We start from the raw sequence: 10,317 nt of genomic DNA, 5'->3' as shown, positions 1-10,317 counted from the left end.
AATTGTCAGTGAAATGTCAGGAAATGGGCCTCTCAAGCTTATATATAAATGACATTCCAGACCCCCGAGAAGTAAAGTGTTTGTTGTTTGTGAAAACAAGGTGGAGCCTTGGGTGAAATGTTGGTCTGTTATTGTGGTGTCATCATTTACTCTAGTGAGTTAATGGCCTGGCTCAAATGTCAATTCTAATACAAATAAAATGTATAACTAACTATCTCATAAATAAATAAAAAATCGGGAACAGTGATTCCAGAAGGAGGATATTGTTTCAATTTTTCTAATGACACACATTAAACAGCAGCTATAAGTCACTAAACATTTTAGTCATAACTACTGTTACTTTCTTGGACTGCGGGTCTCTTTCTTTCAAAGGATGAAAAGCACCATAGCGCCCCCTGGTGGTTGCTTTGCAGCCACCCATACAGTATAAATAAGCTTCATCAGCGCCTTCTCCCAACAGTTGAGCATCTCCCTATGCAGTTGTTGCTTGGGTTGGTTTTTTTCTCGTGACCTTTGCACAGAAACAGTGTGATGTGAACAACCAAATGACGCATTTTTGCAAACTGTTGTAAAAATGCGCGTGCAGTCTCACATGGAAACACGCGCACGCACGCACGCTTTCTTGCCCGACTGCATTCAAATGAATCATACATTCTGCCTCATGTAATGCAATATTTATTCTCAAAATTAAAAAACACGGTTAAAATCACTTATTGAATTTGTATTCTCAAAATTTAAAAAAAACATAGTTAAAATCACTTATTGAATTTGATATGACTCACTCCAATGAAAAAAGTAAACAAATAATCAAAAATATATAAATTCTTACCAACCCTCTTTGTTGTCCCTTGCTTGCTTGCCAGTTGCTGAGCCACTAACTTTAAGACACAACCTTTATCCAGAAAGCAGGAGGATAGATTCAAAGTTAGTATTTTGCAAACAGGGTCTGAAGAGGTACCATAAGTCCATCACATTGATATTCAAGTAAACGTGTAAGAAGGCACCTGGGTTTTGGATCGTAAACAGAGTTCTGATGAGATTTAAAACAGTATAATTCAATAAAGAGCATCTTTAATCCAGCCCCATAATCTTGTGAGCCACAGGCTCACCCCCAGCTCCGACAGGTACTGGATTTCCGGTGTGAACATTTTTCGACAGAGCGTCCTGTATTCGGGGTCAATATCTCTCTTCATGTTGTATCCCAGGATGGAGGACTCTCCAAGCGGCTGCCACGGCGACAAGCTGCTGTCCTCGATGAGGGCCGCTTCGACCGCCTCCCCGCCCTCCACGCAGATGGCGTTCAGCGCGGCATTCCTCCTCCTCAGCTCGTTCACCTCCCGCTCCATCCTCCCTTCCCCGTACGCCTTCAGCCTGGCCCAGAACGTGGCGTTGAAGTGTCGGTAGAGCCGCCAGTCGGCGCCGTTCCACTCCAGGGCTCTGGCTCTGAGCTCGGGGCTCAGGCGGGACACGGAGGAGCCCCTGCGGGCGTTGAGCTTGAAGAACACCACGTCCTCCATGCTCCAGCACAGCGCGTCCTTCAGCAGGATGAGAGACTCCTCGAAGTACTCGGCGATGAGCACCAGGTGGAAACGCTCCGAGAGGGCGCGGAGGACCCTCTCCACGCGGGGGTCGTCCGCCTCCATGTCGTTGTCGAAGCCGAAGTCGAAGAGGAGCAGATTCCTCAGGTAGAAGGAGTTGAAGGCGCCCGGCGCGTAGAAGCTCCGGGGGCTGCGCAGGAACTGGGAGAGCTTGTCGTCGCCGCGGATCCCCCAGGTGAGCGGGATGGCCCTGTGGTAGTAGCGGAAGGAGGACTCGAAGAGGGCGGCCGGGTGGCGCAGGATGGAGATGTAGGCGGCGTCGGCGGGCAGCAGCTTGGCCACCTCGCCGGCATCGAAGCGCATGTGGTTGCAGACGACGTTGAAGCACTCGCCGGGGCGGTAGCCCTTGACCCGCGAGGCGAGGAAGGGCGCCGGGTAGAAGAAGTCGTTGCGTCCGTCGGGGAAGGCGAACCTCAGCCGGTGCTTCTCCCCGAACCGGAAGAGGATGTTGAGGAGCGTGCTGCTCGCCGTCTTGTGGGTCTTCATGAACATGATGTTCAGCTTGGGCGGGCATTCCCCCGGCGTCCGGTTGCCGCGCCGCGGTTCGGGCGCTCGAGGAGCGCACGGGGGAGCGAAGGAGTCGCTGTGGTTAAAAAAAAACAAATGAAAATGGATCAGATATCAAATATCAAATTGAACTCGAGAGAGAGTGTGGGGGAGATTTTCCATGTTCGGAATATTCACCTGCGGCTGTGCTGCGCTGGGTTCGCCAGCAGGTACAGCACCAGCATCACGCTGGTCAGTGATCCCCAGATAATAAGCTGCCGCAGAACCGATTTCATCCTCCTTTCTCTTGTGCCAAACATACCGAAACGCTGGAGGAAAACCTGGGATAATAAAAGACAAAAAGAAAATCCTGCAGCATGAACAAAAAAGCACAAAACACACTTTAATACACGCAGCCCGATGACCTCACAACGCCCGTACGAGTGACTTCACCCTGTTATTGTACGACTGAGGTTGAACCGCCGTCCGACTTCTTAAAATCGCTGCGATCCGGCGCGGAGAGGGGAGGCGGCGTGGGAACCTACACCGACCCCGACGGGCAGAGAAACGCGCCGTATAAAACCGAGCCCGCATGTTTACACACCAAACATGTTTGTGCTGAATCTGTGTGTGATCAAGTTAAACCAAATAACCTTCAACGGCAATCAAGGGGGGGGGGGGGGGGGGGTAAATCCGCACGGTCGCATTTTGGATAAAACACTGCGGCGACAGTTTTGCAATTTAGACGTTACCGCGGTTGCGTGATAATGAGCGCGTTCACCGCAACAACCCGCCTTTACGCACCCGAGCGCAAAGTCCAAAAGCACGGATGAGGTTGTTTTCATTCTTGATGCTGGGAGTGATCCGAGTAATTTAACGCGTACGGTCTTGAGTGTTTGGTGGGTTTTTGTTTTAGTTTTTTTTTTAGGTTTTTTTTTTGTGATCGAGACGGAGCGACAACAAATAAAAGAACCCGCACCGAAAACAGCTCCGCACTGACGCCGATAAACAAGCGCTTGTGGAGGATTGAAGCGGAATAACTAGAGACGGGTTTAACGTACCTTTGGAGGTGAACACAGCCACGGCATGAGATTGGTGTTTTATTATTATTATTATTAGTAGTAGTAGTAGTAGTAGTAGTCGTAGTATTTATTTTTTAAGCATCAGCTTGGGGTAAAGTTTTCCGGGCGGTTTGAGATGCTTCTTCTGGGAGGACGCCGCCCGCTTGCGCAGAGAAAGCCGCTGCAGCCGGTTGAGCGACTCGAGTCCCTCGAATCCCGTCGGTCCAGTCAGCGTCAAGGGAGGAAACCTGCCGGTGATGGCTTCCGCGCTCCCATGGACAGGATTATGCATGTCTACGGACGATGAGCATGGAAAAAAAGTTGAGCGGTGAAAAGAAATTAGATTAAAAAATAATCAAAAAAATATATTATTATTAACAATAATAATAATAATAATAATAATAATAATAAATAGAGTAGAATAAAAAGCCAAGTAAGAAGAAAGGAAAAGGGAAAGTAAGACTGGAAAGCGTACGTCGCGGGGGCGGAGGAGGCACAGAATAGGGCGTCAGAGCAGCAACAAAGTAATGTCACTCATCAGATGGCTAAAGGGGGCCTATTATGCAAAACTCACTTTTTCAGTTTGGAGCCTGCAAACACACAAACGGTGAAATGAGAGAGCTCAGTCTGGGTTGTGTTTTTTTGTGAGCTGCCTGTCTCAGTAAACATGCGGTGAAATGGGCCGTTGACGCTGGTTTCTCAGTCCTATGTCACACGGAGACACAGTAGAGTAAGAAGCGCCCCCCATCTGAGTACCTCAACAAACAAATATTTTCAAGGAAATAGGAATTAATACCGACTGTATTGAAACCGCAGACGGTGGAAATTCAAGTATTGAAAGAATAATTCTGCTGTGTTTCTTTATAACAGAAAAAAATAAGTTGACCGTAGGCTGCGGCGCGCACTCCGCTGTGCGTTTCTCCAAACAAAACCAATAAAAAATTGTGCGTTTTTATTGTAGAATAATCTATTAATTATATGTATTTTATTTTATTTTCCGATGTTTACATGAACCGAGTAGTCCGTCGGACACATTGCCGTGTCTCCCACAAGCCTGGAGCACGCCAACCAAAGTCGGAACAAACTTTTAAATGAGGCCTCGTAGATCTAATATGAGCGAAGATTTAGCAACTGGATGTTCAGTTCTGTTCACTTTGTTCAGAAACAGAGTTTGGTGGACTGAATGGGCTATCACTATCGCACGAAGAAAGGTCCACGAGACACCCTGCAGAAACCCTGACAGACCTGGACTACGCCGATGACATCTGCCTGCTATCTAACAATGTGAAGCAGGCACAGGATCTCCTGAGCTAGAGTGTGCTAAGGTCGGCCTCATGCTAAACGCAAAGAAAACCGAGGTCATGACCTACAACTTCCCGCAGGAACACCCGCCCCTAATATCAACAGAAGGCTCAGTGCTAAAAGAGGTCAATGACTTTAAATACCTGGGCACATGGGTCGGCTCCACGGAAAAGGACCTTAATGTGAGGAAAGCACACAGCCTGGAGAGCAGCCTGGAGAGCACTCAATGGCATGACCAGTGTGTGGAAATCCAACCTCCCCCGACGCATCAAGATCGGTTTCTTCTCTGCGACCGTGGAGTCCGTTTTCCTATACGGCTGCGAGTGCTGGACACTGACAAAGGCCCTACAGAAGTCCCTGGATGGGTGCTACACCAGAATGTTACGTGTGGTACTGAACATCAACCAGGACGAACACATTACCAACCAACGTCTGTATGGGGCACGACCCAGTGTATCAGAGAAGATAGCAGTAAGGAGGATGAGACTAGCAGGCCATTGCCACCGCCACCGAGAACTACCGGCCAAAAAGCTTGTACTGTGGGAACCAACACACGGGCATCGATCTTGAGGACGTCACGCATCTACCTATGTGGACGTGCTAAGGGAAGATGCTGGTGCGGAAAGCACAAAGGAGCTGGCCAGATGTATGGAGAACAGCGATGACTGGAGACACCGATGGAAGCCTCGTCTGAGGACGACGTAGAGAGATGGCTGAAATCAGTGAACACTATGGAGTAAATGCAACAAAAACCCGAAAGTTATGCTCCTACCCTGTTGGCTCACAGCAGGACACAGAGGATTTTGGAACAGGATGGTATAGAGGCATGTTAGAATGGCTAGAATGCATAGTCTGAGAGGTATTTTCTGCAAGAAAAAAAAAAGATTTTTGGGAACCTTATTAACTCGTGTAAAAAAGGAGCATAATAGGTCCGCTTTAATGTCTGAGCACCGCACAGAATAGATGAGCGAACAATGGGGCGGCTGATAACTTGCAAATGGCTCAACTGTCTTTAGACGGGGCTGAATCAGCCACATCACACGTGGCAAGAGCCGCTTCTGAATAGTCCACATTCTGGTGTGAAGGAGCTTTGTCTGAAAATGTGTTTTTGTCATCGATATGAGGGATCTACCAGTGAGGCTCATGAGTTTTTTTGGAAAATTATATTTATTACAAATATTATTATTTTTATTGGAACTTATGAGGGGGATTTTTTTCCTTCAGATATCCTGTATTTATTCAAACATACTCGAAATTCCGCAGTGTTCATGCCGCAGTTCCGTTGGAGAGTTCCTCGGCGGCGAGGCTCAGCATCGCCCCCGTGGCAAATGGAGTGCGCTTGGTGCAGACGCACTCCCAGCAGCACATTTTTATCAGCCCTGGGGTTCAAGTGTAAGTGCAAAGGTCAACGGCCTCATCACCATCTCACTCTATGGCCTCAGCGTCCTGGTTAAATGCATTTGGATTTTTTTGAACAGATAAACCTGTCTCGGGCATGATTACTTACTTCATGACTGTTTATATTATTGGTACTAACTGCACAAATGTAGTGTAGATCAGCCATTCCCTAACTTTGGAAATGCCGCGGCCCAATTTGAAGTTTGAAAATCTTCTGCGGTCCACCAGAACCTTTTATCTCAACTCCGATCAACACTCGGGACGATGATGAAGTATTTCCCTATATATAGTTATATTTCGGTATTCCGTCAATTACGATTCACCGCCAGTGACGAGATATAAGACGCGATCCGGATCAAAAACAGGTCACGTAAATGAAGAGTAACACAAATTTTAAATCCCCTGGCTTTGTTTTATTAGTTCTGATTACTTTTTTTTTAAATGTAAATATTTAATCCTAAATATTTCATGGTAATTTCAAACTTAATTCCAAAACTGGATATTAAAAACGTTTTATTTATTTATTGCCAACGACCGCTCGCTGCCCACCTGCAGTACCTTTATGGCCCACCAGGGGGTCATGGCCCACACTACTGCTGTAGAATAATTGAAACGTGAATATTTAAATTAGAATTGTTTTTTTGAATAACAAAATCATCCCATGGGCCTCCTCCTCTGGGGCCCGATTTGGCCCGTTGGACGTATATGTGTCACCCCTGCGCTAACGTCTGGGGAAGCCTGTGTTAGCGTCTGCGTTTGGTGGCCGTCGGAGGGATGCGCTTGGGTTTTGCGTCAAAATATGAAAGCTTGTTTTTGCTTTTGTTTTTGTTTTTTGCAGAGGATTTATCAACATATGCACGTGTGTTAGGAAATACGTAAGGAGTGAGAACATTGCTGTGCACTTATTCATGAATGAAGCCCACATCAGATTGTTCCAAGCTCTAAATCTATGTCCCACGATAAAATATTATATCTTTGTTGAACAATTAGGAATTGGAATATAACGTGCGAGGCCTGTGAAGTTTTTTGGTTTTTTTTGTTTGTTTTTACTGAAGTAGGGAGCTAAAGAATTGAACTCCATGTTGTCATACAGTGCAAAGCACTGTTATATTTGTCATTTATTCATGTTCCTTTTCTGCTTTCGCTTCCAATAATTCTAAGCGTCTTCGTCGATGTTTATTGGATGCTTCAACTCGGACCGGACACGTGGATCCGCTTTGCAGTTTGGATGGCAGGCGGTATAGAAAACAAATTTCTGTTATTCGACGATTCTGTTATATACGTTATTCTGACGAGAAAGAAAAACGCCATAATGTGCCATTTAAACAAATACGTGTTAAATAAATACTTTGGCTGTGTTCCTTTTCTTAAAACAGGTTGAACTTGTGTAGGGCCCTCTCTGGAGCCAGTGTTTGGCAACCCGGCGTCATTTTATTGGTTTAACTGTCGAATTTGGGCGGAGTTCAACGTCGTTAGTATATGATCTTGGGTTGGAAGAGGACAATATAAAGTCAACACCTGGTACACAAGTTGAAAGGGTAAGGGAGTTAAAATTTCTAGGAATACGGTTTGATGAAAGTTTGACATGGAAAGTACACGCAGAGAAGACTGTGTCGAAATGTAAGAAGGTCATGAACATTATGAGGTGTTTGACAGGGTGTTTTTGGGGAGCAGATAGATGCAGAGCGGTGATGATGTATCAGGCTATGATAAGGTCCATTTCAGTAGTATGGATTTTTTGGTTTATGGGTCTGCAGCTGCAACAACGTTGATTAAACTGGACGCAATTCAGGCAAAAGCTTTGAGGTTGTGTTCCGGGGTATTTCGTGCCACCCCAATTCCGGCGGTGGACATGGGGGAGGAAAGGAGGGAGGCACCGTTGAGACTGCGACCAGTCAAATGAGCGTCAAATTACTGGATTGGATTGAGAGGATTTGGAACATCTCTTCCTACAAACTCCTTGTGTGGTGAATGTTGGGAGTTTTTGGGTGAAGACGGTTGGGAAAAGAGGGGCAGTGTTGTGTTTAGTTCAACCACATGAATGCTATTACATTTTTTTTTTTTCCATAAATGGATAGGATTGAATTTAAGAGGATGAGAGTGAGAGGGATTTTAATTAGGCTCAAAAAATTAAAGTAGAAAAGACCGGCCTGCACAAACACCAATACTACTAATAATTTATATAGCACTTTTCAAGAGACCCAAAAGACACGTTACATAATATACTGCGAATATGAAAGAGTAAAACACTACATAAAAGCAGCAAAACACAGTATTAAAATATTATAAAGAGGGGAAAACACGGAAACAGACCTGCCAACCTTGGGAAAATATTTTGAGTACCACGACAGTGTAACAGGTGTGTGGTGTTTGAGTTACTGCAGCTAAATGACTCCATCAGTTATTCACACCGTAGCTTTCTCATGACGAGGCCAATCACATCGTATGCAAACTACCATGGCTAACAATATATAGTAATTTATCGCATTGGGATATACCTCTGGAAATGCATCTTCTCATAAAGTGACCGAACATGTTCACCAACTAGAGATGCACCGATTGCAATTTTCTTGGCCGATTCCGTTTTCAGATTTTTTTAAAGTCTGATCTGCAGATTCTGATTCCTGATCTGCTGTACGTCAATGACAAATACATCCCATGATCTGTTCACGCTCACATGATAGGACAGCTGCACATACGGACTACTCTGCAATTTTCAGTGACCACAATAGTTGGACTGCTGATTTTGACACTGTTTATTATTGTTAATTATTCATCGTGGAACAATAATAGAACATGAAACTGTCACTGAGTTCCAATATAATAGAATATGGGACTGTCAGCAAGTTTCAGTATAATTCAACCTGTAACTCTCACTGAGCACAACATGTAACTAACATGGAAATGTCCCAAATGAAAGTCTATTTAACTTTAAGTGTAAATATACAGTACATTTATATTATATTTATAGGGAACTTTGCATTAAATTGCAATCATTACAAAACAATAATAAAATAAAATAAATGGCCGCCTCTTCTCACTTTCACTGGAAGTCTTCCTTCGCTCACCGTGCATTAAACCAACTGAATCAAATCGAACGCTATGGAACTACGCAACTACGTTACATGGGTATCATGTTTGAGTATCGGATCATTTTTACAAGTACAGTACATGAGAACAGTTTCGGGCTGTAAATTTGACCGGCACAGAATCTGAAAATATATCTGACACTGATGGGCTGATGAAAACTGACAAATTCAAGTCACCGGCCGATCGACCAGTGCCTCTCAGGTTTGATATTGTTAACATTAGTCACATTTTAGTGCTTTATTATAACTCTCCCTCTTTCCATTTTACCTCACAAGGCAGCGTTACTCCCGGTGGATAATAAAGCACCGCTCAGTGCTGCTGTGTATCAGTGGATGTTGAGTGAGAGGAGAGGGAGGGCTTACAGAACCACAGGTCATAGCATCTGGTCCAATCTGAGGGATGTATTTTAAGTACCCAATAAATGTACGCTATTGTTTTGTATTGATTGATTGACTTCCATCATTAAATTACAATTATATATATATATATATATATATATTTTTTTTTTTATTTTTTTTTTTTTTTTTTTTTTGTAGTTTCGCTGGCATTTCGTATTTTAACTAAGAATTGCGTAGATGGTACACAAAATGCCTGCAAGTTGGCAGCTCTGCGGAAGGTAGAGAGAGAGGGCGGCATAGGTGGGGGAAGGCAGGGGAAGGGGGCTATGAGGTTGGGTAGTAGGCTTGTTAAAAGCAAAGTTTTGAGTCTTGACTTGAAGAGGTGGGAGGATGGCTATGTCAGAGTGATCGGGGGAGTGAATTCCACAATTTGGTGGCATAGAAGGGGGAGCGGTCATGGAAGGCGTGAGTGTTGCTCATCAGATCTGGCGCAGGCAGCAAGCAGAGCTGTGAACCAGTTGTAGTAGTTTGGCATTGAGTCTGGCGAAGGCGATGCAGTAGTCCCTGTGGCGATGTTGCAGAGGTGGAAAGAAGAATAAGGCTGTGAATTCTGAAAACAAACCTCAGTGAAGTCGAAGGCTCTGTCCAGCACAATGTAGAGCCGTCACACCCACACCCTCCTAGCCCCTCTAGGAGCAGTCTACGTCCGTCTATGTCTGTCTGTCGCTGTGTGTCATTTGTCATGGACAGGTCGTCAGGCGCTAACTCCTTCCTGGTCCCCTCTGCCACCCCTTCCTGCTGCACCATCCCACACACCTGAGGTCCATCATCCCATCAAGCCCGCAGTACTTATTCCCCGGCTTTCCATCCACTCATCGCCAGATCATCAGCTTATCTAACCTAGTTAGAACCGCTCGTGGCCCCGCCATATTTTGAAGTAGTCATTGATTTCCGACCATGCCTTTCTCCCTTCCCCTTCCACGTCCACGCCGTTCCTGTCCTGCCTCGTCGAGCCTGGCTCCTTGTCCTCCTATCCTGAACCTG

At 45.3% G+C, this 10,317-nt stretch overlaps 1 protein-coding gene across 1 annotated transcript; it reads right to left on the bottom strand.

Moving 5' to 3' along the window:
• Positions 1-667: 667 nt before the first annotated feature.
• gal3st1b (galactose-3-O-sulfotransferase 1b) lies at positions 668-2,380 on the bottom strand (the record flags this gene model as incomplete). Its single annotated transcript, XM_080017649.1, has 2 exons — positions 668-2,181; positions 2,283-2,380. 2 exons carry the CDS (start codon positions 2,378-2,380, stop codon positions 1,056-1,058), a joined length of 1,224 nt encoding a protein of 407 aa, XP_079873775.1. The 3' UTR covers positions 668-1,055.
• Between the last annotated feature and the right edge of the window lie 7,937 nt (positions 2,381-10,317).

This window comes from Zeus faber (assembly GCF_960531495.2).
Source record: "Zeus faber genome assembly, chromosome: 17".
NCBI lineage: Eukaryota > Metazoa > Chordata > Actinopteri > Zeiformes > Zeidae > Zeus > Zeus faber.
The sequence above is the reverse complement of the archived record's forward strand: the minus strand, read 5'-3'. Positions and strand labels throughout refer to the sequence as shown.